At 39.1% G+C, this 27,278-nt stretch overlaps 1 protein-coding gene across 13 annotated transcripts in view; it reads left to right on the top strand.

Moving 5' to 3' along the window:
- The window catches only part of AIG1 (androgen induced 1), a 276,425-nt gene that overhangs the window by 93,734 nt on the left and 155,413 nt on the right, over positions 1-27,278 (top strand). For all 13 annotated transcript variants that reach the window (XM_077998529.1, XM_077998530.1, XM_077998535.1 and 10 more), the window contains 1 exon segment: positions 11,718-11,819. In XM_077998529.1, coding sequence (XP_077854655.1) covers positions 11,718-11,819 — 102 coding nt within the window.

Genomic DNA, 27,278 nt, shown 5'->3' on the forward strand with positions numbered 1-27,278 from the left:
CGGCCTCCCAAAGTGCTGGGATTACAGGTGTGAGCCACTGTGCCCAGCAGAGATTTTATTAATGCATTTATTACTATAACAGACAAGAATGCTGCTACCCTGTGGCCTTGTGAGGCATGTTCAATCCAGAGGACCAGCTTGATGATTTTTCACCATTCATGACCATTTTCCTTTCCCTTTAGTTTTTTTCTAGAATGATTAACCAGATTTACTCGCCAAAAGTTGAGTTCCGACTATGTGCAGGTTCTTCTAGGGGACCCAGAACTAGCTATGAAATAATAGTCTTTGGCATTTAATTTATTTATTCAGCTAATTATTAATAGACTCAAAAGTATCTAATATGTACAAAAAGTGTTTAGAGAGATTCAAAGTGGCCAGGTGTGGTGGGTCATGCCTATAATCCCGGCACTTTGGTAGGCCAAGGCTGGAGGATCACCTGAAACCAGGAGTTCGAGACCAGACTGGAAATGAAGTGAAACTCTGTCTCTACTCCCCCTGCAAAAAACTTTGAAAGCATAGGGGTCTCACTGCCTGACCTCACATTCCGGTTTGGACATTATTAACTTTTTGACTCTGGGAAAGTTACTAAAATTGAAATTTTCTAAAGATATGTTTTTTTCATCTGTAAGAGTAGGTAAAATAATAGTAGCTACCTTAAAGTAGTTATGATTCTTAAAGAACATGTTGCTTTTGAAATCTCTGGCCCATAGATTGTTAAGACTACACAAAGGCAAGCCAGCCTTAATAAAGCACTGAGAAAGATCGCATGTGTATAATATTCTCAAAATGACGAAACTGTAGTGATGAAGAACAAATCAACAGTTGCCAGGGGCTAGTTAAGGTTGTGGGGAGGGTGTGACTATCAAGAGAGTACCAGGCCTGCTGGGGTGATAGAGTGAGACTCTGTAAAAAGAAAGAAAGGAAAAAAAAAAAAAAAGAGTTAGTACCAGGGAGTTTCTTTGTGATAACAGAATGCTTCTGTATCCTGAGCAGGGCAGTTGTGATACAAATCTATATGTGTGATACCACTCCCACCTCCACCAAAATTGAGTGCATGTCAAAGCTGGTGAAACCTGAATTTAGTCTGTAGGTTACAGTATGGGATCAATGTTAATTTTCTGGTTTTGAGGATGTACCATGGCTATGTAAGATGATATCACTGGGGAAAGCTGGGGGAAGGATACACGGGAACACTGTGTTGTCTTTCAATTTATGAGTCTTAGATTATTTCAAAATAGAGGGGTTTTTGTTTTGTTTTGTTTTTGAGACAGTGTCTCTCTCTCTCTGGCCCAGGCTGCAGTGCAGTGGTGTGATCTTGGTGCACTGCAGCCTCCACTTCTCAGGTAAGCAATTCTCCTGCCTCAGCCTCCTGAATTGCTGAGATTACAGGCATACAACCACCACATCTGGCAACTTTTTTTTTTTTTTTTTTTTTTTTTTGTATTTTTGGTAGTGACATGGTTTTGCCATGTTGGCCAGGCTGGTCTCGAACTTCTGTCCTCAAATGATCCACCTGCCTCAGCCTCCCAAAGTGCTGGGATTATAGGCGGGAGCCACTCAAAATAGTTTCAAAATATAAGGCAGGAAAAGAGATGGGACAGTGTAACAGAGAAGAGATAGACTTTGTCTCTGCCCTTATGGAGTTTACATTCTACTGGGAAGAGAAACCAGTAATTACACAGTCAGTTATTTCTTTTTTTTTTTTTTTCCCCAAGACAGAGTCTCACTCTGTTGCCCAGGCTGGAGTGTAGTAACGTGATCTCAGCTCACTGCAAGCTCTGTCTCCCGAGTTCACGCCATTCTCCTGCCTCAGCCTCCCGAGTAGCTGGGACTGCAGGCTCCCACCACCACGCCCGGCTAATTTTTTGTATTTCTAGTAGAGACAGAGTTTCACTGTGTTAACCAGGATGGTCTCGATCTCCTGACCTCATGATCTGCCTGCCTTGGCCTCCCAAAGTGTTGGGATTACAGGCGTGAGCAACCGCTCCTAGCCTACGGTCAGTTATTTCATGGTAACTGTGCTCATGTTACGAAGGAAAAATGTAACGTGCTATGAGAGCATGTGCGAAGACCAGGGGCCGGAAGCTAGGACAGCTCAGGAGAGGCTTCTTGTTGGGGGGGTGATATCTAAGCTCCCATTCCTATGGTAGGGTGAGCTGGGTGGGATGGTGGGAGGCATTCTAGGGAAAGGGAGCAACATTGATGGGGACCTGGAGGGTGAAAGAGCCCTCAGCAGCTTAGAGGAACTGGCCGCTGTGCAGGAGTCAGAGTTAAGTAGGCCAGTGTTACAAGCACAGTGTTGTGGGGGTCAAGGAAAGAAGCAATTATGTTTGACAAGAAACTGGGGGAAGAAAACAAGTGCACCACGATAGCAGTAATGGATAAAGCTTGGATTTTGAAATGGGTTGTTTTTTAATGAATTTAAAGCTGCAGTTATAAAACCCACAAAGGAATGTATACTTAGAGTGTGTGATGAGTTTGGGAAGCCACACATAGTCTGGTGAAGAGGGTCCCTGGAAGAAGCTGGAAAGGGACTGGGAAGAGCATTTGGGGCTTGACCACAAAGGAAGTTTGATTTTTTGTCCTGCAGGCATGGAGGAGCCGTTGGGACTTTTGAACTGGCAAGTTCTTCAAAGCTTACTCAGACACCAAGATAAAGCATAGATGGAGTTAAAGAGAACTGAAGCCAGTGACCCTGGCCAAGAGGCTACTGCAGGAGTCCAGGATAGGGACATTAGAGCCTGAAGCTGGGGTGAAAGCAGTGGTACTGGGACAGGGAGTGACAAAGGAGCCTCATGTCAGCAAGCCGAGCCAACAATGGGGGCCTCAGATCCTGGAGCATCTCTCCTAGTATGTAGGTTGGTGCAAACGTAATTTTGCTTTTTGCAAATTATCCCTCTGAGGTCCAATGTAAGTACATAAAAACATACATGTAACACATCTACTGTGGCCTTGTTAGAAACTGGGAAATTGGAAAGAATGCATATATCCATTAGTGAGTACTTGAGTAAACTATGGTACATCATCCTACAGTGGGGTTCTATGGAGCACTTAAGAACCATGGAGTATCTTCTTAAAATATTAAGTCAGAAGAATTGCAGAAGACTAGGTATAGTATGACCTAATTTCATAGAATAATGTGTAGAGTGCATTTTACATATGTAGAAAAAGATCTTGAAAGATATACCTCTCCCTTTGGCAATAAAGATCTTTGCAGGTGAAGATTGTAAAGAATGTTTACTTTTTATACATTTCCTTATAGTGATTTATTTATTACAAATATGTTCGTGCTTCAATGTATCTGTCTGTTGCACTTCTACATGAATGGTGCTGTCTTAGATTGGACTCCTGTGACCAGGCTCTGAGATGCAGAAGGAGGCAGCCTTTGGGAGGTGCCCCTGTTAGGAAGTAAGGAAGACAGCATTGGGCAGAGAGGGAAGCTCACCCATATTGTAGTTGTAACTGAGACACAGTAGGAGCTCTTGAGCTGGGATGGCCCTTCACAGTCATCCTAAATTTGGGTAGGGTCTTTGTATCCTTGCATTAGCCAGTCATTGGGTTTGTACTGCCTTGAGGAGGGAGCATGACCTTGGGCTGTTCCATTCCCTGTAGCTGAGGGCAACTCCCGTTGAAGGATACAGCTGAGAACGGCCAGCAACTGATAGTCCTAAGCACTGGCCAATGGATGCCCTGACTCTGAAGAGGGGATCTGGGAAAGCACTACAGTATCCATTACAGTTATTTGGTGTAAGTTTAAAATTTATTTTCAGACCTTGCAGACCTTGCTTAATTATCTTAGCTTCGCTTTCACTAATACAAAGATAAAAGAGGAAAAAATGATTATCTCAATGTGAAAAAAATTAAATGAAATTAAAAAACCTTTTTGATTAAAAAAGTCTGGGCAATTAGGAGTAAAAAGCAATTTATTTGACTTGGTAGAGAGTACTTTCTCCAGGCTCCCCTTTCTCTGAAGGTGTAGGCCCTCTGCGGGCCAGGCTCTTTTGGCTTGATTTCCTCCATCACGTTGTGTGGCCTCAGGCCTTGCCTTCCACCTCCTTGACCACAGTCCACAGAGTGCTCTGACTCTCATATTGGTATTTGCCTCCAGGCAGTCCCAGTTTCTGAGTTTGCTTCTGTTTTCATTTTTCCTCTCTTCTTTTTTTTTTTTTTTTTTTTTTTGTGGCTCCTAGTGATTTCCCTTCCTTTCTTGTGTGCTCAGCAATACATTTAAAATTATATTTGTTGTAATTTATTTAGCACCTAGTGTTTCACAGTGGGAAGGTTTTTCAGTGTATCTAGTCCACAGTTCTGCAGAAAGCTAAACCCCGACTGTCTTCACCAAAGGCAATTTTTCCTTTTACTGCCTCTAATGTGACTTTTAGTTTTATTTTTTATGTTTTTTTTTTTATTTCATAAGTTCATTCACCTTTATCCTCTTCTCCTCTTGCTCTATCTTCTCTCGAATCTCAGTTTTTCTTCTTTGACCTCTTTTCTTTAATGGAGAATTATTTGATCATGAATTATACCTATTGGGGCAAACTTTTCTGGTGTGTATCATTCTGCTGACTTCTTAAAATCATCTTCCTCTTTATGTTTTTTGTGGTATCTATGACTACATCCCATACTGTTTCGTTTCTTGTGATTATGCATTCTTAAATTGGTTTGTTCTTACCGAGCCAGCTATTTGTGAAAGGATAGAACTGGAGACAGGCTAGGGAACGGAGCTAGGGCAGCTTGAATTTCCATCTATTTTCCACGACTGCCTTGTCCTGGAGAATGGCCTCTGTGTGAGCTCAACTCGTTTCTCTCTCCTCAGCTCATTTTTATCACAACTCTTTTGGATGGTGACATAAAGCTTTGTTTCCATCAGGTGAGCATGAGCCATATATTCAGGCTTGTTACCACCACTCTTTTCTTGTTGACCTTAGTGCACCCACATCCTGCTCTGGCAGAGATGACACACTAGCCCGTTTCCATGTTTAGCATCCTCACCTCTGACCCCTAATGCCAAACAGGGATCAGAGCATTTCCCCAGTGCTTCCATGCATCGAGACCTCATGTTCCCAGCCAAGGGTCATTTAATGTCCTTCAGGGTTTGCCACCTGTAAAGACTGCTCTGTTCTGCTCGCTGAACCAGAGAGCTGCAGGATCTTGTTTCTTCCATCAGAGTCTCCCCATGTCCTCATTTAATTTTCCTAACACTTGGCAGCCTTTTAAAGAGTGATGTTTGGATTATGGGTGTTTCCTACTGTTTCATCAGTTTTGCTTCTGTTTCTCATTCTACTAATTTTTGGTTGACTTAAGGAAAGAGAGCTTTCAGTCTTGCTCTTGATCTTGAAGTCCAGAGGATTATTATAGGATGATAGAAGACTTAAGCAGGTGAGGGAGGAGCTATCTCATAGATGATCTGAGAAGGGCTGGGCCATAAGAGTAGCCTGGAAGGAAGGAGATTTCTTCCTTACACACAGAAGGACAAAAATCCACAGGGAACATACAGGAGGAATTTTAGGTCAATAGGAAGAAAAGGAGTAAAAAGGTACTTGCTCCTGTGGGAGATGTGGAGTCTGGCAGGTACAAGGAACAGCAATAGACTTTATTCATTTATTCAGCAAATTTTTATCACATCCATGCTCTATGCCAGGCAGTGGGGAACCAGTAATGAACAGGACAAACTAATTCCTGTTCTCTGATACTTCACTTTCTCATAGAGGAGCCACAAAACAAGGAAGAACTGAGCAGCAGCAACAACAGCAAGAGCCTGTTGTCTGCCAAGTTCTGTAATAGACAACAGAGCAGTGGAAGGTCTAGTGCAGGTGCTATTTAAGCTAGACCTGAAAGAACAGAGAATCCAGCCATGTGAAAGGAGGGGAAGAGCATTCCTGGCACAGAGTAGAAAATGCTGTGGCCCTGAATCGGGAAAGAGCTTAATAATTTTCAGGAACAAATTACCGGTTGGGCTTGAAGGAACAAGACAGAACATGGCACAGGCCGAGATTGGAGAGAAAGGAAGGAACCAAATCATGTAGGCATTTGTAGGAGCTGGGTTTGTATTCTATCATTACTTCCTGAGTCAGTAGAGATAATGAAGAACAGAAATCTAGGCAAATATGGATAAATTGTAAATGTACCAAAATGATGAAGTTAAAACCCATGAAAAAAAGAGCATAACATCAACATGTGCTTTGGCAATTCTCTATATGGAGATTCGGGTTTTAAGATGATTTGGGCAGAATTCATAGCATAAAAAATTAACATTACTCACAGACTTACATTCTAAGGAGAGGAATTCCATGTCATGCTTTTAGGAATGAATCCTAGAAACTGATTGTCCTCTGGAACAAAGGAGACTGTGGCATTTTAGAGAGCCCTAAGCTTCACTATACGTTTCTGAATTTGAGGGTATGGTTGAGGAAAATCAGCCAGAAGGAGAGGACTTGGACACCCAGGATTCCGTAGATCTCGAAAGTAGGAAGGCAAGGGTCCTGCTGAAGGAAACATTCACTCTTTGCATGGGGGCCCTCAGAGACGAAGCCAGATAGCATGCACAACACCCAACTTATTCTCATGCCCATGCTTTCTCTGTTTGCATAGAGAAATCACAATTGGAAACATTTCTAAAGATTACCCTTCTGCAACAGAAAGAATTGACTGGAAAGTAAGTCATGAAAAAGAAATCTGGAAGCAAGGTAATAGAGCCCCAAACAGAATTTAAGCTTTTTCCTATGAGTATTTGGTAAAGTCTCAGTACTGACATATCAGAATATATATAAGATTTTATCCAGTTGAAGCTGCAGACTTTAAGGATGTATCCATTTCCTCCCCTCTTCCCTCCTTCCTTCCCTCCGTCAACAGTGAATGTTTGAGATGATGCTATCCGGCCTTTATAGACCAATCTATAGATAAGTGACTCTTTAGCCTTCTTCATGGCAAATTTCTCTCCAACATCCTTTGCATTCTAATTGGTCTTACCCAATTCCAAAGAATTTCCCATTAATCAATAAAGCTTCTTCTTAGAAGTGGACTAAAGCTGAAGTTTCAGCTTCTGTTAGACTCCATGTGAGAGACTCCTTTCAAAAGGAGGCAAATTGTGAATCCAATTTTCTTTTGGCATTAATTTCCTAGTAATTCTGGGGGTTCAAATGAGACATCAATGACTAGCTGTCACTCAAGTATTTTGTCTCAAAGCTTAAAGGACTGGAAAGTGACTGTGCTCCTTCCACTCTCAGTTCAAGTACAGTATTCTGTTCCTGGCAGCCAAGAAGCAGCAGGTGTAGGATGAGGAATAGCTGGCCATTGCTCCTGGCCAGAGAAGACACTTCTTCACAACAGTGGAAGGTTTCAGTATCGCTTAGCCTGTCCAAGAGAAACTATTTTTGTTCCATATCCATGCCCTGGTAGGAGAGTTCAAATTTATTTTGGGTTTGCTGATGGCTATACTATCAGGAGGATATCAGTGCAGGAAGCCAAGAAGCTACCATCTGTTCTGTGTTTATATCTAAAGAATTATTTAGAAGACTGATTACTCAGTTAGCTGGGCCTCCTGACCTTCTAGTATTACACTTAGAAAGGTAACTAACACTTTCTTGAAAGTCACTTCACTTTTAATAACCCATATAATTCCCTCAGTATAAGGTAGGGATCAAAGTATTGACCAAAGCTTCACACTGAGTCTCATGTGTTGTGGATGCTGTGAATGATCACTCGTGGTGAACAGAAAGTGACTCCTAATAGTGGTATGTTAGTAAATATTTAACAGTGGGCTCTCTCTAGGGAAAAAATACCTGATTCATAGCATTTGTTAGTTTCCATGATGAAATATTAAGAACAATTTTATAAATTCAAAAGCATAGATGAAATATAGCAATTCCACAAAAGATAATAATGACCAAAATCAACTCAAGCAAAAGTAGGAAGCCCAAATGGCCCTATATTTATTAAAGAAAATGAATTCACAAATCTACCCAACAGAAAAATTGCAAGTCCAGACGGCTTTACTAGGGAAGTATATCAATTGCATAAGGAATAAATTACACTAATCTTGTGCAAAACCCTTCAGAAAATAGAGGAGGAAACACTTCCCAACTCATCTTTTGATTCCAGAATTTATACTATTCCCAGAATTAGGTGAAGACATTATGAGAAAAGAAAATTACAGATCAGAGATCAGTATACTTCATGAATAGAGATGAAAAGAAAATTCTTTGCAGAGTATCAGCAGATTGAATCCAGTAAAAACATATATATATTTATATAAATTATAATATATGATGACCAGGAATATAAGGTTGGTTTGACTTTCAAAATCAATTGATATAATTCACCATATTAACAGAATAAAGAGGGAAAACTATATGATCATCTCAATATATGAAACAAAACCATCTGAAAAAAATTCAAAAATTAAGCACTTATTCATTGTGTATGTATATAATTCCCAAATAAAGTAAGAATAGAAGAGATTTTTCTCAACTTGATAAAAGACAACTAAGAGAAGCCTGCAGCTAATATAAAACTTAAGTGTGGAAAGACTGAACACTTTCCCTAAGATAGAGATGAAGGCAAGGATGCTCACTCTCCATCACTTCTATTCAACATATTGCTGCAGGTCACAGGCAGTGCAATAAAAAAAAAAAAAGAAGTAAAATGCATAAAATTATAAGGGAAAAACACTGTCTTTATTTGCAGATCGTGTAAGTATAAAATGCAAAACTATTTCTAAAATAGCGACTAGAACTACTACATGAATTTAGCAAAGGTATAAAATATAATGTCAATATTCAGAAATTGGTTCATTTTTATAAACTAACAAAAAAGAATCTAAAAAATATAATACTCTCCACAATAGCATCACAAAACATGAAATATTTATGGATAAGTTCAACAAAATACGTGCAGTATCTGTGCATTGAAAACCAAAAACTTTGCTGAGAGAAATTAAAGACGACCCAAGTTAGGGGATACAAATGATCCTCATGGATTGGAAGATTCAATATTATTAAAATGTTAGCTCTCCCCAAACAGTCACCATGAGAATTCTAGCAGGATATTTGTATAAATTAACAGTCGGAGATTCTAACATTTGAATGGAAATGCAAAGGACTTAAAAGAGTCAAAACAATTTGGAAAGAAAGAACACAGTGGGAGCCTATGATAAGCAGAATTCCAACATGACGCCAAGATTCCATCCCCTGCTGCACAGCGTGTACAATCCCCTTCCATAGAGTATCAGAGAGACCTGTGAATATGATGGGATGTCATTCCCTTGATTAGGTTATGTTATATGGCAAAGATGAAGAGATTTGCATCAGTGGCTCCATCCAGGACTGAAGTGGCTTCATGCCTGTATTTAGACACCCAGACAAAATGCAAACCTTTGGTCCTCACCCTCCAGAAACAGATGTGCCTTTACCACCCTCAGGTTAAGGCAAACACACATTTATTGCACAGTCTACCTTCGGGTTCAGACTGGAGGGGGAGATCCACAAATGCCCCAAGGCATACTCATGACTATGTGGGCAGGGAATTCCAGGCTCACAGTTACTCCAGGTGTGATCTCCAAGGGAAGAGGTGCATGCTCCGCATAGACAAGCCACTTGGCCACAGGATCTCTTCACTCCATGGGAAGGGAGGAGGCTCAAGGTGGCCAAAGTAGAGCCTCCCCAAGCAGAACATCTCAAACTTATATGTGCATAAGATCTTATTGAAATGCAGGATCAGAGCAGATCAGAGTGAGACCTGGGATCCTGTACATTTAAAAGCTTTCAGGTGACATGAGTGCTGCTGATCCGCTTTGAATAGCAAGGCTGGAATCATGGGGCGGGGTAGTACTGCTGTGATGCCTGGCAATGCATCCCTGGCATCAGAGCACATGATCAGCCCTAATTGGTTTGGTGTCACTTGTCACATCTATCCAGCAAAAGAAGTGAAAACAGGAATGACTATCTTTAATTAAGTGTTTACTGTCTGTCACTAATATCTTTAGGTGTGATATCTCATGTAATCCAAGTACCAGCTTAGAAATGCTAGCCAGTTGCTTAAAGACGTTCTTCTGTTCTCATAGCATCCCTTATTTTCAACCTTTTATCTGTCCCAGTTACCCAAGCCATTGTGCTACAAAATCCCTAGGATCCTCAAGTTTTCCTAAACCCTCTTTTTCCTAAATCCTCATTTTCACAGACCTCAAGACAGCCTGGGAAAACATTCTGGTTGGTTCTATTACAAAATCTTGTTATTAGATCTCTGTTAGGTCTTCCTGATTCATGACAGTCTTCCTTTTAAATATTCTATGGACTTCCTAGCACATTATCCATAGCAGTGCCCCAAATCCTTTGCACTCAGCTCTATTTCCAACTGTCAGCAAAAGTGCTTGCATTTCACTTTAAAGGGAAGGATGCTTCATCTGTATTTATAATCCTAATCCCTTTCTTTTCCTGGGCCTTGCTTATCAGTCATTCCCTTTCTATCTCCTTTGACTCTGACTTTTAGCCAATCAAAATACTGCCTGGATCTCCTACTTTGTAAGATCATACACACCCTCCTAATCCCTGTTACATGTCTCAGATAGCCGGCCTCCTTTGCCTTCCCTCACTGCCCATTGCCATGAAACGGGAGTCGCCTTTTACTGCCTCTACCTGCCACCTACCACCACTTTAATTTCTTTCATTCTGGCCTTTTCTTCCACCAACCTACCAAAACCACCAATTTGAAGTGGCATTAAACTATTATTTTTATTAATAAAATATGGGAGCATGAATGAGATATAAAATGAAGTCAAAATTGTTTCTAATATTTATGCTATATTTTTCCATTTTGTAGCATTTTTTATTTTGAGACATCACTCTACAGAGACTTTTATCTCTTCCTGTTGGATGGTTCCCTTTCTATGCTACATTTTTTGACATTTACAAAAACATACACTTCTTTTAAATTCAGTGCTGAAGGTTAAGACCTCGGGCCATTCATTATTTTATCTGAACTTCTTTTCTCACCATTAGTTGGAAGAAGGGTAAAATAATACATTGGGTATTCTACTCTCTTTTGATGATTATGTTGCTGTTGGGCCAAAACAAACCTTTGGAACCCAGATGAACTTCTAAGTTATTCCAAGAGAATTAGGAATCTTCCTTTACCCTCCATGGACCCAGCTTCTCAGTGCAGCTAAAGCCCTTGCTTAGTCTGTATAAATTAATACATTTGCTGGAAATGTGACTTTAGGAGATTTTATAGCAGTGGTTTCAATGCTGCTAGTGGTGAAGTGGAAATTTGAGAATGTGAAGATTAATTTAAACCACATGATGGGTTCAAGGAAAAGGGACATACCCGACAGTTTCCTGAATGTGTGCTAACCCTAGATAGTGGGTAATGGGATCCGAAAAACCACCAGTGAACTTTTAAACCCTCTTGAGAGGAATCAGATCAGTACAGTTAGCCCTGAAACGGAGCTGTTCATGAAAACAGGCCTCTTCTTTCTCCCTCAGAAACCAATCCCTTTGCCTGAAAGAACACAGTTGGGAGATCAGAGATAGAGGAGGCACCTTAACTTTTACTACTAATGGAATGAAGCTAGACCTGTGTTTCCAATCATTAGCTGGTTTACCGATTTGTCTTTCATCATAGATTCCAAATTCTGTTGGGTTCTTTTAACTATTGTTAACCAATAAATTGTATGTTGTGAATAGTCAATGAACTTGAAATAAAAAATTTCTTTTTCCTTCCAGTTTGTTGTAGCAGTGTTCTGGATCATTTATGCCTATGACAGAGAGATGATATACCCGAAGCTGCTGGATAATTTTATCCCAGGGTGGCTGAATCACGGAATGGTGAGTGGATTAAAACAAACGGCTTTCTTTTATTTTAAAAAAATCTATTAAATAGCTATTATCTGCTATTTAGACCTTCCATAGAATTTGCCTAAAAATCCATGAAATCTTGGAAGGTTATAATGGGAGATTACAATTAGAGAATACTGTAATATTTACTGAATATAAATAGAAACTTCTTCCCATGAAATTGAGTCATTATTCAAACTATGTAGTAGATGAATCCACAGATTATTAAGGTGGGTGTGTCAGTGGTGTTAAATAATATAACTAGCCAATTCTGGGATGAATTTAATTTCTGTGCCATTAGAAGGCTTGTCCTCAGAGCCCAGGGTTGGATTCCCACCTACACAGCCACCAGCCCTCCGCTCCACCTGCACCTCACATTGACAGGATTTTGTTGGAAGTAACTACTGCAGCTGGACAGTTTCCCTCAGATGGGCAGCAAGGCTGTTACTTTCTCTCAGAGATCTGTTGCAGGCATTTGGAGGTGCCTTTAGCAGTGGGATTGTTTGCCTCTTAGGGTTCTGCCCAAGTTAGGGTGTTTGCCTGTGGCTTTGAGGCCTTTTCCTTCTTCTCAGTCTAATTCTTTCTGATGCTTTAGCCATGATGTTCCCCTCACTAGTTTCAAATCCAGTGCTTTGGATGGTTTTCACATCATTTTACAACATTTGAGGATATATTTTCTGCAGTGAAATTTTGTGTCATCTTCCCTTTCAGCTTTTGGAATTGAGCACTACTTTGTTATTAACTAAGAAGCATGCATTTTGGTTACAGCAGTTTTAGAACATGTCCCGGGGTGTTCCTGGTGAAAAGGGCAGCCCATCACAAGAAATTATAGGGGAAGGAAGAGCTGGAAATCATGAGCCTTGAGTACAAAATAACAGTTTCCCTTCTGCCCCCAATTTTGGTATATTTGAAGAAAAGTGGTGTGTCTAGCAAACAAACATCACTGTACTGAAGGGTTTTGATCAATCCTTCCTTAAGCCAATTCATCAAAAGTGGCATATCTCAGAGAATTGGATTTTTTTTTAGTTCAGTTAGAGCCACACTCTTGAAGGATTAGCATGGCACTTCTGGTCTATTTCCAAACACATCAGCTGGGTCTTGTCAGTTCAGTGTAGCCATCCATGGGGCCTGGCATGGTTACTATGGCCCTCTCCAACTTTTTCCTTTTCTTGAATGTGAAAAGCACGTCGTAACTCCATGCCTTTGCAATCTTCTGCCCCAAATGCCCTTCTCAGTCTTTCCTGACAAATTCCTGCTAGCTTAGTTTCTATCTTCTTTAAGAAGCCATTCCTAACTCCCCAAGCAAAGTTAGCTATTCCGTTACTTGTGCTTGCACAACACTTTCATATCTCTATTATGCATGTCTGTATCCCCACAGAAATATTAAGCTTCTAGTGCAAACCAGCCTTTGAATTCCTATTCCAAGCACTTTGCCCAGTTGTCTGGCATACAGTAGGATCAATACATGTTTATTAAATTGATGAATGAATTCACTATAGCTGATTTCCATAATTCTTTGTCAGTTACATAGCTACTGTTTATTTATTTATTTATTTATTTGAGAATATACTGTGTGCCAGGCACTCCACAGTGATTGTATCATTAAATTTTCACAATGGCACTGCAAATAAGGAATGATCTCAATTACAAATGAAGAAACTGAACCTCAGAAGCATTATATAATTTTCCCAAATGACATAGCTCAGGGTGGTAGAAGTGGGATCTGAATGCAGGCCTGTCTGGCCTCAAATGTGTGGCCACATTTTATCTGAACAAGTAAACATTAATTGATTATTGATAAAAAGAGTAGCATTGTATAGCTTTTACAACAGTAAAGTTAACAAAATATAAGAGAAACATCTTCAGGGTATTTTAAAGCTTGCTTTCAAACTGTTTAGCATATTTTAGCTGTCTAAGATAAACCAGTCAATAATTAGGTGCGTATTTTTAAGAAAAAGACATTATGAAATTCCTTATCTCCAAGAGCTGAGTTGTAAATGGAGATAGGCTTTGTAAATCATCACTTCAAATGTTACACCAAAAAACATTGTCATGTGTTCAATCAGGAGCAGGCTGTGGCCAAAAGGCAGGCATATTCTTGTACAAATAGTATCTTTTGTGACATCTCCAAATATGAGGAGGAGTAATATCACCTAGATAACTAATTAGAGTGTCCAAATTGTGAGTATTAAAGGGAGACTCCTGAAGTTGCAGCCTCCAGTTGAATGTGAAATGATGTCAGTTACCTTGTTCTGACATTAGGAGAAACTTTGCTGACAACAAATAATTGCGTCATGTGCTATAGAATTAAAGTCTCGGCCACTTTGGCCTATTGTTAACAGGCCTGAACTGCACAATATTACCTTCATGCCAGAGAATGAATCACAGTCTTTGTGGATCCTGGTTCTAAATTTTTAATGTTTTGAACAAATGGTTTATTAAGCATGTATCCAGCCGTTAGAACTTTGACTTGCCTCTGTTAATTTTACCTTGATTCACTTTGATGTCTTAAAATTCTTACTCCCGGAGACAAATACTACTTAGAAACACCAGGAAGAATTGAATGACACAAATATTTAGGAAAGAGAAAAGATAAATTAGTTAATATGTCAAATCCTCTAAGATAATGTGAGCTCAATAGATTCTTTCACAATGAATTCTGTGTCCTAATAGTGATAAATGACCAGTTCTTTGTTTTTCCTCATGTACCAATTGATAGTTCCAGAATTACTGAGGAGAAAGAAGTTGTGCATGGTGGCTCAGGCATATTTTGCAATATTAAACAATTTACATTACTTGAATTCTGTATCTGTGTAACTATAGATACAAAATTGATAAACCATGATGCTGATCCTTTAGCCTAGCAATTAAAATATGAACATTAAATGCTGGAATTATGAATAATTTTAATAAAATGTGTAATAAAATGACATTTCAAATAAATGAGCATTTTCTTCTTTGTTTAAATAATATTTTAAGTTGTAATAACTATTATAATTTGTATTTGCTTTTAATTCTAATTGGTTTTTAATATTAATTTTAAAATAACATTTTTAAATATATGGAAATAAGTCCATTCAAAATTTCTTACCAGTCTGGATAACTTGGTGAAACCCTGTCTCTTCAAAAAAAAAAAAAAAAAAATTAGCTGGATGTGGTGTTATGAACCTGTAGTCCTAGCTACTCAGGAGGCTGAGGTGGGGGGATTGCTTGAGCCATGATCATGCTACTGCACTCCAGACTGTTGGACAGGAGTGAGACCCTGTCTCAAGAACAAAAAAGTTCTCACATTTGTTTTAATGTATGAATTTTAATTGAAAATTCAAATTGTATACATTTTGATTATAATTTTATTTTCGATTCATCTTTTAGATTATTACTATCAGTAGAGCGAAAATTTTGTGAAATTTTCCATTATAATAGCATATTTAATAATTTTGCTGAAATGAAGGCAAGGAAAATATAGTTTTAGAATATTTATATTCTTATTATATTAAATATTAAATATTTATATTTATAGCTTGTAAATATATATGTTTTACTGCTTATCCAATCACATATTTTCTATTTTGTTTTGTAAAACTACATCTGACAATGTAGGAGGATAAAACATTTTATTTAGTACTTCATTAGCTTTATTTGTAGCTTTTTTCAAAAATGTATTTGCTTATTTTAATTTTCAATGGGTACCACATACATATGCTATAAAATTTAAATGTTTCCCTGCCTCCTTTGTATACCAGCTACTTAATTCTATTTTCCTTTACTTGTACCTTTTAAAGTTAATTTTAACATACATGTAATAATTTAACATAGTTACAGGGTACAGAGTGATATTTCAAAACATGTATATAATGTGTAATGACCAAATCAGGGTAATTAGCATGTATATTTTCTCAAACATTTATCATTTCTTTATGTTGAGAACATTCAAAATCTTCTAGCTTTTTGAAAATATACAATAAATTATTGTTAACTATATTCATTCTATATTGCTCTAGAACACTGGAATTTATTCCTCTTATCTAGCTATAATTGTGTGTCTCCTAACCAACCTCTTCATACTCTCCCCTCCTGGCTACCCTTCCCAACCTCTAATAAGCACAATTCTACTCACTACTTCTATGAGCTCATCATTTTTAGTTCCATCTTGTTCCAGATCTTAGAGGAAAAGCTTTCAGCTTTTGTCTCTTTAGTATAATGTTAGCTGTGGGTTTGTCATATATGGCCTTTATTGTATTAAGGTATATTCCATCTATACCTAATTTGTTGAGAGTTATTATTGTAAATGATATTTAATTTTATCAAATACTTTTTCTGTGTCTATTGAGATAATCATATGGGCTTTGTCCTTCATTTTGTTTATGAGAGGTATCAAATTTATTAATTTGTGTCTGTTGAATCATCCTTTAATCTCTGGGATAAATACAAACTTTTGGATATGCTGTTGGATTTTAGTATTTTGTTGAGGATTTTTGCATATATGTTCATCAGAGATATTGGCCTATAGTTTAATTTTTTGGTTCTGTCCTTGTCTGATTTTGGCATCATGGTAATGCTGGCATCATAGAATGAGTTAGGAATAATTCCCTCTTCCTTAATTTTTTGGAATATTTTCAGAAGTATTTATGGTAGTTCTTCTTTATGAGTTTGGTACACTTTAGCAGTGAAGCCATTCTGCCCTGGGCTTTACATTGTTGGGAGACTTTTTATTACTTATTCAATCTCATTGCTTGTTCTTGGTCTATTCAGGTTTTCTGTTTCCTCCTGGCTCAATGTTGATAGGTTATATGTGTCCAGGAATTTATCCACTTCTAGGTTTTTCAATTTGTTGGTACATAGTTGTTCATAATAATCTGTTATGATCCTTTGTATTTCTTGATCTGCAGTCAAATGCTCCACCCCTGAGCTGTACCCTCTCCTGATCCTTTGTAATTCTATGGTATCAGTTGTAATGTCTCCTTTTCTATTTCTGATTTTATTTATTTGAGTCTTCTCTCTTTTTACTTAGTCTACCTAATGGTATGTCAATTTTGTTTATCTTTTCCAAAAACACAAGTATTTCTTTTGTTGGTCTTTTGAAATTTTTTTGTCTCTATTTCAATTCTGTTCTGGTATTTATTATTTCTTTCCTTCTATTAATTGTAGGTTTTGTTTGTTCTTGCTTTTCTAGTTCCTTGAGGTGCATCTTTAGGTTGTTTATTTGCCATCTTTTCTTTTTAGTACTTCATTAGCTTTAATTGTAAATTTTCTTTGTTTCTTTGAAATCTGATTTCTCAGAAATCACCACTAAAGAATTTATTCATGTAACCAAATACCACCTGTTCCCCAAAAACCTATTGAAATAAAAAAAAAAAAAATCCATTCAGATGAAAAAGGAAAAAAAAAGAAATAAAGAACAACAACAACAAAAAAAGAATGAAGGAAGCCTGCAGGACATATGGGACAACATTAAGGAAACAAATATTCCCATTATAGAAATTTCAGATGAATAAGAGATGGGAAAAGGCATAGGAAACCTATTCAATGAAATAATAGCTGAAAACTTTCCAAGTGTTGGGAGAGATATGAACATCCAGATACAGAAAGCTGAAATATCAACAAGTAGATACAACCAAAAAAGCTTCTCTCTGAAGCAAATTATAGTCAAATTGTAGTCTTTTATCCCTCACCCACCTCCCACCCTTTCCCTTGAGTCCCCAAAGTCCATTGTATCATTCTTATGCCTTTGCATCCTCATAGTTTAGCTCCCACTCATGATACTTCACTTAGAATGATAGTTTCTGATTCCATCCAGGTTGCTGCAAATGCCAGTACTTATTTTATTCCTTTTTATGGCTGAGTAGTATTCAATTGTGTGTGTGTGTGTGTGTGTGTATATCACACTTATATATATATACACACACATATATATAATCACATTTTCTTTATCTACTCATTGATTGATGGGCATTTGGGCTGGTTCTATATTTTTGAAATTGCAAATTTTGCTGCTGTAAACATGCATGTGCAAGTGTCTTTTTCATATAATGACTTCTTTTCCTCTAAGTGGATACCCAGGAGTGGGATTTCTATATCAAATGGTAGATCTACTTTTAGTTACTTTAGGAAACCCCACACTGTTTTCCTTAGTGGTTGTACTAGTTTACATTACCACCAACAGTGTAAAAGTGTTCCCTTTTCACCACATCCCCGCCAACATCTGTTATTATTTGATTTTTCGATTATGGCCATCCTCACAGGAGTCAGATGGTTTTGATTTGCATTTCCCTGATCATTAGTAATGTTGAGCATTTTTTCATATGTTTGTTGGCCATTTGTATATCCTCCTTTGAGAATTGTCTATTCATATCCTTAGCCCACTTTTTGATGGGATTGTTTGATTTTTTTTTCTTGCTGATTTGTTTAAGATCCTTGTACATTCTGGATATTACTCCTTCGTCAGAAGTATAGATTGTGAAGACTTTCTCCCATTCTGTGTGTTGTCTGTTTACTCCACTGATTGTTTCTTTTGTTGTGCAGAAGCTTTTTAGTTTGATTAAGTCCCATCTATTTATCTTTGTTTTTGTTGCATTTGCTTTTGGGTTCTTGGTCATGAAGTCTTTGCCTAAGCCAATGTCTAGAAGAGTTTTGCTGATGAGCCAACCTCTAGAATGGCTCCAATGAGATGATCATGTAATTTTCTGTTTTTAATTCTATTCACATGGTGTATCACATTTATTGACTTGCAAATGTTAAACCATCCCTTCATCCCTGGTATGAATCCTACTTGATCATGGTGGATTATCTTTTTGATATGCTGTTGGATTCAGTTAGCTAGTATTTTATTGAGGATTTTTGTATCTATCTTCATCAGGGATATTGGTCTGTAGTTTTCTTTTGCTGTTATGCCCTTTCCTGGTTTTGGTATTAGGGTGATACTGGCTTCATAGAATGATTTAGGGAGGATTCCTTCTTTCTCTGTCTTTTGGAATAGTGTATAATAGGATTGGTACTAATTCTTCTTTGAATGGCTGATAGAATTTAACTGTAATTTAGCTGTAAATGTGTCTGGCCCTGGAATTTTGTTATTGGTAGCTTTTTAATTACCATTTCAATCTCACCTTTTGTTATTGGTCCATTTAGAGTTTCTATTTCTTCCTGGTTTAATCTAGGGAAGTTGTATATTTCCAGGAATTTATCCATTTCCTCTAGGTTTTCTAGTGTATGTGCATAAAGCTGTTCACTGTAGCCTTGAATGATCGTTTGTATTTCTGTGGTATCAGTTACAATATCTCCCATTTCATTTCTAATTGAGCTTGTTTGGATCTTCTCTCTTCTTTCCTTGGTTAATCTCGCTAATGGTCTATCAATTTTTTTATCATTATAAAGAATCAACTTTTTGTTTCATTTATCTTTTGTATTTTTTTTACTTCAACTTCATTTCGTTTTTGTTTTTTGTTTTTTGTTTTTTGTTTTTTTAAGACAGAGTTTCACCCTGTTGCCCAGGCTAGAGTGCAGTGGTACTATAATCTTGGTTTACTGCAACCTCTGCCTACTGGTTTCAAGCAATTCTCATGCCTCAGCCTCCTGAGTAGCTAGGATTACAGATGTGCACAACCACACCTGTCTAATTTGTGTATTGTATATTTTTAGTAGAGACAGTGTTTTGCCATGTTGGCCAGACTGGTCTTGAACTCCTGACCTCAAGTGATCCACCCACCTTGGCCTCCCAAAGTGCTGGGATTAAAGGCATGAGCCACTGCGCCTAGACAACCACCATGGCCAGCCTCATTTGGTTCTGCTCAGATCTTGATTATTTCTTTTCTTCAGTTGGGTTTGGGTTTGGTTTGTTCTTGTTTCTCTAGTTCCTAGAGGTGTGACCGTAGACTATTTGTAGTCTTTCAGAATTTTTGATGTAGGCATTTAATGCTGTGAACTTTCCTCTTAGCACCACTTTTGCTGTATCCCAGAGGTTTGGATAGGTTGTATCACTATTATTGTTCAGTACAAAGAATTTTTTGATTTCCACCTTGATTTCATTGTTGACCCAATGATCATTCAGGAGCAAGTTCTTAAATTTTCATATATTTGCATGGTTTTGAAGGTTCCTTTTGGAGTTGATTTCCAATTTTATTCCACTGTGGCCTGAGAGAGTACTTGATATAATTTAGATTTTCTCAAATTTGTTGAGACTTGTTTTGTGGCCTATCACATGGTCTATCTTAGAGAATGTTCCATATACTGATGAATAAAATGAATATTCTGCAATTGTTGGGTAGAATGTTCTGTAAAGTCCACTTGTTCTAGGGTGTAGTTTAAGTCCATTGTTTCTCTGTTAACTTTCTGTATTGATGACCAGTCTAGTGCTATCAGTGGAGTATTGAAGTCCCACACTATTATTGTGTTGTTGTCTATCTCACTTCTTAGGTCTAGTAGTAATTGTTTTATAAATTTTGGATCTCCAGTGTTAGATGCATATATATTTAGGATTTTGATATTTCCCTGTTGGACTAGTCCTTTTATCATTATATAATGTCCCTCTTTAAAGCAACTGTTGTTGCTTTAAAGTCTGTTTTATCTGATATAAGAAAAGCTACTCCTGGCCAGGCACGGTGGCTCATGCCTGTAATCACAGCACTTTGGGAGGCCGAGGCAGGTGGATCACGAGGTCAGGAGTTCAAGACCAGCCTGGCCAAGATAGTGAAACCCCGTCTCTAATAAAAATGCAAAAATTAGCTAGGCATGGTGGCGGGTGCCTGTAATCCCAGCTACTCAGGAGCCTGAGGCAGGAGAATCACTTGAACCCAGGAGGCAGAAGTTGCAGTGAGCGGAGACCATACCATTGCACTCCAGCCTAGGTGACAGAGTAAGACTCCATCTCAAAAAAAAAAAAAAAAAAAAGAAAGAAACAGAAAAGCTACTGCTGCTCACTTTTGGTGTCCACATGGAATATCTTTTCCTACCCCTTTACCTTAAGTTTATGTGAGTCTTTGTGTGTCAGGTGAGTCTCTTGAAGACACCAGGTACTTGGTTGGTTAATTCTTATCCATTCTGACATTTTGTGTCTTTTAAGTAGAGGATTTAGGCTATTTACATTCAATGTTATTATTGAGATTTGAGGTACTATTCACTTGGTTGGTTAATTCTTATCCATTCTGCCATTTTGTGTCTTTTAAGTAGAGGATTTAGGTCATTTACATTCAGCATTATTATTGAGATATGACGTACTATTCACTTGGTTGGTTAATTCTTATCCATTCTGCCATTTTTTGCCTTTTAAGTAGAGGGTTTGGGTCATTTAAATTCAATGTTACTATTGAGATGTGAGGTACTATTCTATTCATCGTGCTATTTGTTGCCTGAATACCTTGTTTTTTTTCATTGTGTTGTTGTTTTATAGGTACTGTAAGATTTATGCTTTAATGAAATTCTAGTTTGGTGTATTTTAAGGATCTGTTTCAAGATTTAGAGCTGCTTTTAGCAGTTCTGGTGGTGCTGGCTTGGTATTGGCAAATTCTCTCAACATTTGTCTGAAAAAGACTATATTTCCTTCATTTATGAAGCTTAGTTTTGCTGGATTCAAAATTCTTGGCTGACAATTGTTTTAAGGAGGCTAAAGATAGGACCCCACTCCCTTCTAGCTTGCAGGGTTTCTGCTGAGAAATCTGCTGTTAATCTGACAAGTTTTCCTTTGTAGGTTACCTGATGCTTTTGCCTTACACCTCTTAAGATTCTTCCCTTTGTCTTTACTTTAGATAACCTGATGACTATGTGCCTAGGCTATGATCTTTTTGTGATGAATTTCCCAGATGTTCTTTGAGCTCCTTGTGTTTGGATGTCCAGATCTCTAGCAAAGCCAGGGAAGTTTTCCTCGATTTTTTCCTCAAACATGTTTTCCAGACATTTAGATTTCCCTTCTTCTTCAGGAACACCAATTATTCTTAGGTTTGGTCATTTAACACAATCCCAAACTTCTTGGAGCCTTTATTCATTTTTTAAAATTCTTTTTTCTTTGTCTTTGTTGAGTTGGGTTTATTCGAAAGCCTTGTCTTTGAGCTCTGAAGTTGTTTCTTCTACTTGTTCAGTTCTATTACTGAGAATTTCCAGTGCATTTTGCATTTCTCTAAGTGTGATTTCTTCATTTCCAGAAGTTGCGATTATTTTTTATTTATGCTTTTTCACTGGAGATTTTTCCATTCATATCCTGTATCATTTCTTGATTTCTTTAAGTTGGACTTCACCTTTCTCTGATGCGTCCTTGATTAGCTTAATAATTGACCTGAATTCTTTTTCTGGCAATTTGGGGATTTCATCTTGGTTTCGATCCATTACTGGTGAGCTACTGTGATCCTTTGGTGGCACTAAATAACCTTGTTTTGTCATGTTACCAGAATTGTTTTTCTGGTTCCTTCTCATTTCAGTAGACTGTATCAGAGGGAAGATCTGAGATTCAAGGCTGCTGTTCAGATTTTTTGGTCCCTTGGGGTGCTCCCATGATGTGGTGCTGTACCCCTTCCCCTAAGGAGGGCCTTCCTGAGAATCGAACTGCAGTGATTGTTATTTATCTTCTGGATCTAGCCGCCCAGTGGAGCTACCAGGCTCAGGCCTGGTACTGGGAAGTGTCTGCAGAGTCCTGTGACGTGATCTGTCTCCAGGTTTCTCAGCTGTGGATCCCAGCACCTGCTCTGGTGGAGGTAGCAGGGAAGAGAAGTGGACTCCGTGAGGGTTCTTGGTTGTATTTTTGTGCACTGGTTTTGTGTTGGCTGGCCTCCAGCCAGGAGGTGGCGCTATGAAGAGTGCATCAGCTGTGGGAGTGTAGGGAGGATACAAGCTTACCCTAGGGTCCCCTTTGGATGAGTATTCAAGTTTCTGAGGTGGTGAGGCTGGGCTATAGAGCTCCCAAGAGATTATATTTTTTGTCTTGGGCTACCAGGACAGGTAGAGAAAGACTGTCAGGCTGGGACAGGGTTCAGCATGTCTGAGCTCAGACTCTTCTTGGGCAGGGCTTGCTGCAGCTGCTGTGGGAGATTGGGGGTGTAGTTCCCAGGCCAAGGGGGTTATGTTCCCAGGGGAGTTGTGGCTGCCTCTGCTGTGTGACACAGGTCACCAGGGAAGTGAGGGAAAGCCACTTAGCTCCCATGCACCCTGCTACATGAAAAGCCGTTCTCACTCCCACCTCCCACCGTGCCACTCCCAACATCACACAGTTTATTTCCGGGCAGCTGGTGAGCAGTGCTGAGAACTTGCCCCAGGCTACAAGCCTCCCAGCTGAGAAAGCAAGCCAACTCACAGTTCCTCAGCTGTCCCACAGGGCCTGCAGCAGCAATCCACCTCCTTCAAAGAGTCTGTGGTTTCTCTTGGCTTTCCTGGTATGTTCCTGCAGTGGTTCCTGGAGCAAGTTCTTGATATGAGTCTCTACACATGGTTTTGTCTGAGTGGGAGCTGCAAGTTAGTCCTGCCTCTTATCTGCCATTTTTTCTCCCCACATTCCCCTAAATGGATTATTTTAAAAGAACTGTCTTCAAGTTCAGAAACTCTTCTGCCTGATCTAGTCTATTATTGAAATTCTCAATTTTAGTTTTATTTCACTCACTGAGTTATTCAGTTCTAACATTTGTTTCATTCTTCTTAATGATATCTATTTTTAAAAATTTCTCATTCAGCTTATGAAATGTTTTTCTGATTTCATTGAATCTATTTGTGTTCTCTTGTATCTTGCCAGATTTCCTTGTTATTTTGCATTTTGTCAGGTGATTTTAGATTGGTTTTCCTTTGGGGTCTGTTACTTAGAGAATTACTGTGTTCCTTTGAAGGCATCACATTTCTTTTTTCTTATTTCCTGTTTCCCTATGTTGGTATCTGTGCTTCTGGTGGGACACTGCCTCTTCTGATTTTATGGAGTAGCTTTCATAGGGAAAAATGTTTTTCTGTATATGCATATGTATCATAAATATACAGTTGGATAGGGTGCTTTGGCTTTGATTCAGTATGGGGGCAGTAATGTAGTCTCCGTATGATTTCTTCAGCTATAATCAGCATCATTGGTGTCTGTGAGTACCTCAGTGGCCTATGCTGTGGTTGTTTGTAAAGGCTATTGCATGGCTTTGCTGGGAACAGGGACACCAGGCAGATCAGTTTGGGGGCTCTGGCGTTAGGAAGCATGGGTGTATGGCAGCTCTACCACTGGAGTGGGCAGGTTCTCTGACAGCAGTGGGCCTAGGTGACTTCATCACTGGAGGGGGCAGGGTCATTGGTGATGGTAGCAGCCCTGGACAGCTAGTCCTTGGGTCCCTGAGGGATGCACTTGAGTACAAAACCACTTTGTTGGAGGGGGTGGGGTCTCCAGTGGTGACATATCTTGGCCAGGCTGGTTCTTTGGCCCTTGGAGGGCATGTGTGGGTGTGCAGCAGTTTTGCTCTGGAGGGAGCAGGTTGCCATCAGTGGTGGGCCTGGTCAGGCGGATCCACAGTCCTATGGGAGGGGCACCTACTCTGCTACTGCAGAGGTTGGGGTTGCTGGTGGCAGCAACAGCAGGCTTCAGGCAGGCAGCTCTTGGATTCTGAGGAGTGCATGCACTGCCTCCCTCTTTTCCATGGGCAGCCTTCCCACCGTAGTGGACTGCCTGTTTTCTGGGGTGTAGAATATCGTGTGTGCTCAGCTGCTGGGGTCTTGGCTGCACAGCTGCTATCATGACTCTGCATCCCTCTGGGTGGATGTGATGGGATGTCCGAGGGACCCCAAAGATGAGGAGATTTAGGGGTTTTGGGGCCCCAGGGCAGGATGCACACTGGTTGTGGCTGTACTCTCAACATGATGATGTTGTGTGGCAGCCTGTGTCCTGCGGGCTTGGGGCTCAGCTTGATTTCCTCTAGGGAACAATGCAGTCACATGGTTTCCAGGTAACTCCCTATACTGGACTCAGGTCCTGTGAGCTGGGGGCTCTCCTCTTGTTAGGACTACAGGCAGCCAGGGTGGAAATGTGGACCGCTGGGGATCTTCACCTTACCTTTTTCCTGTGCCTGAGGTCTCTCTGGGCTCTGAGCCGATCCTAGCCAAGTGCTTTGCTTCCCTGTCTGTGCTACTGTCCCAAGTCTCCATGCCCCAGAGGGGCTTTGTCACTTCTTTGCTGAATTCCAGTGTTCTCCCCTAGACTCTCTGTTCAACATGTGACTGGAGGAGGTGAATGCTGGATACCTCTAGTCAGCCATCTTGATGATATCTTCTGTAACTTTTCCCTATTTCTACAAATGATTATGATGCTGTAGGCCTGGCTGCCTGTGATATAAATAGGGGAGTAGGTCTCTTTGTTGGAGTTTGTAATGATCACTCCATTATGGCCACAGAAATCACATTGGGAGAGACATAAGAAATTAAAGGATCTGTTATATATACTCACAGGAGTTAGAGACAAGAGGCATGGCAATCCCCACCACATAGGGTCCATGTAGGAGCTCTGGGGAGTGGGCTCAACCAGGTAGATGGGGAGGGGAGAGAGAAAACCCATGGGTAAGTGGCTTTATTGGGGGCTAGAGTAGAGTACACAAACAAAAGGTGTGAGGGGATTGCACTGGTGCTTTTGAATGTCACTAGGTCAATGTCAGGAGAGGGCTAATGGGGAACTTGTGACAAGTACCAGCATTATCACACTGGTGCACCTGGTCATCTGGTTGGAGTGCTCATAACCTGTTGATGGAGGATGTTGAGGGATTGGGAAAATATGAAGTTTTAAACATTTACAGTATGCAGTCATTGCCTGTTGAGATCTTTATAATTAAAAGAATTCCAAGAAAGAATGCACACTCTTCTTATGTGCAGAATCACATTCATTATTTGAAGAGTCTCAACATAGTTTCTAGGAATCTAGAGCCCAGAACCACAGAACTGAGATATAGTTAAGTATATCATGACACCATTTCAGAACACGTCATCAACTCGGTCTTGAATTTGCAGCATTCAACTGCCCAGCACAAAATTAGTCAGAAAACAGGCATAAGAAAGCTTACAGGATCTGAAATCCACAGGGCTTTCATTTTTGTTTTACACTAAAGTTTTAGAAGTTAGACATGATTATAATGAAAGGAGAGTGGCATATCCCTTCCTTTCTATTGTCTACTTTTTTTTTTTCTCGGCAACCAATCTTAGAATTTATTTGAAGAGGAGAAGAAATGAGTAAATCAGTGAATTAGAAAAGTAATGCAATCTTGTTGTATAAATACTAAGTTATCTCCAGGCTCTATGAAAATATCAAAAGAGAGAATTATTGTTTTAATTTATTGTAATTAAAAATATAAGCATATACAATATGGCACATTTAAATGGAGCCGGCTTAATATCTAAAATCAAAAATCGTTCTCTCTTTGTAGCCTATTTAACTTTATATTCTCAGCAACTTGCAGCACATGACAAACATTAGGCATTCAATAAATGTTGATGATTAAAAGAATGTTTATGCATGTGCTTTTGAAACTTGGAAGAATGTCATATTTACATTTCTGTCCTTCCACCATCTTTCTGTCCTCAGTCCACTGATGATCAGATGAAAGAAAAGCACAAGTGATGTCAGCAAATGAATCAGAATTTCCAAACTGTAATGCAGGTGGCCATGGACAGTTGTAGGAGACAGAGTTCTGCTTGGCCTGCAACATGTGGACCTGGACTTTGATATAATTCAATCTAACAAACATGTATTATAAACCTATGATCTGCAAATCACCCTGATAGATATTGTGGGGCTGCAGGTTGAGGAAAACACAAAACAGATGCAGTTTTACAGGCTGGAAATGGCATATTTGAGATGGAAGAAGGCAAGTAGGAAAACAGCTCCACAAGCCAACAGCGTAGTCCCCAAAGGGCCATTTACAGTTTGACAAGGAGAAGCCCTATTGTTATTCTGGCCTGTTTCCTCATTGCAAAAATAGAACCATGAACCTTTCTCTTCTGCTTATTATGATTTTAATGCATTGTCATGTGAAGTAAATATATACTGAAAGCAATAAATAAATAAATATTTAAACTCTAGAAAGATTGCTGAGCTTCAGTGATGCTCTAACAGGAAATACCAACAATCACATAGTGCCTCGGCTTACTGAAGAACTAATTCATGTTTATAAAGTGCTTTCAGAATGCAAAGCACTGAATAGGGTTAGAATATTATTATTATTACCAAAGATCTTTAAGCAGACAAGATCTTGATATTCTTATAATCACAGCAGGAGTTGTTCATTTCCCGTGTGATTTATGAGGAGAAAAAAATAATAAACTCCACCCCTCTTCACGCTTGATTTATCAGTTGTTCTTGTTATATGTAACTGATAGAGAACCTTAATTTAGGCAATGATTTATTCTCTTCAATATTATTTTGACATTTGGTAATTACTACAGATTTTGTGCATCTGTCTTTCCCAGAAGAGAAGGCATTAAATGCCACTTGGATGATCATTGGTTTTGCAGGAACTCAGATTTGATGTT

This window comes from Macaca mulatta, chromosome 4 (assembly GCF_049350105.2).
Source record: "Macaca mulatta isolate MMU2019108-1 chromosome 4, T2T-MMU8v2.0, whole genome shotgun sequence".
NCBI classification, from domain to species: Eukaryota; Metazoa; Chordata; class Mammalia; order Primates; family Cercopithecidae; genus Macaca; species Macaca mulatta.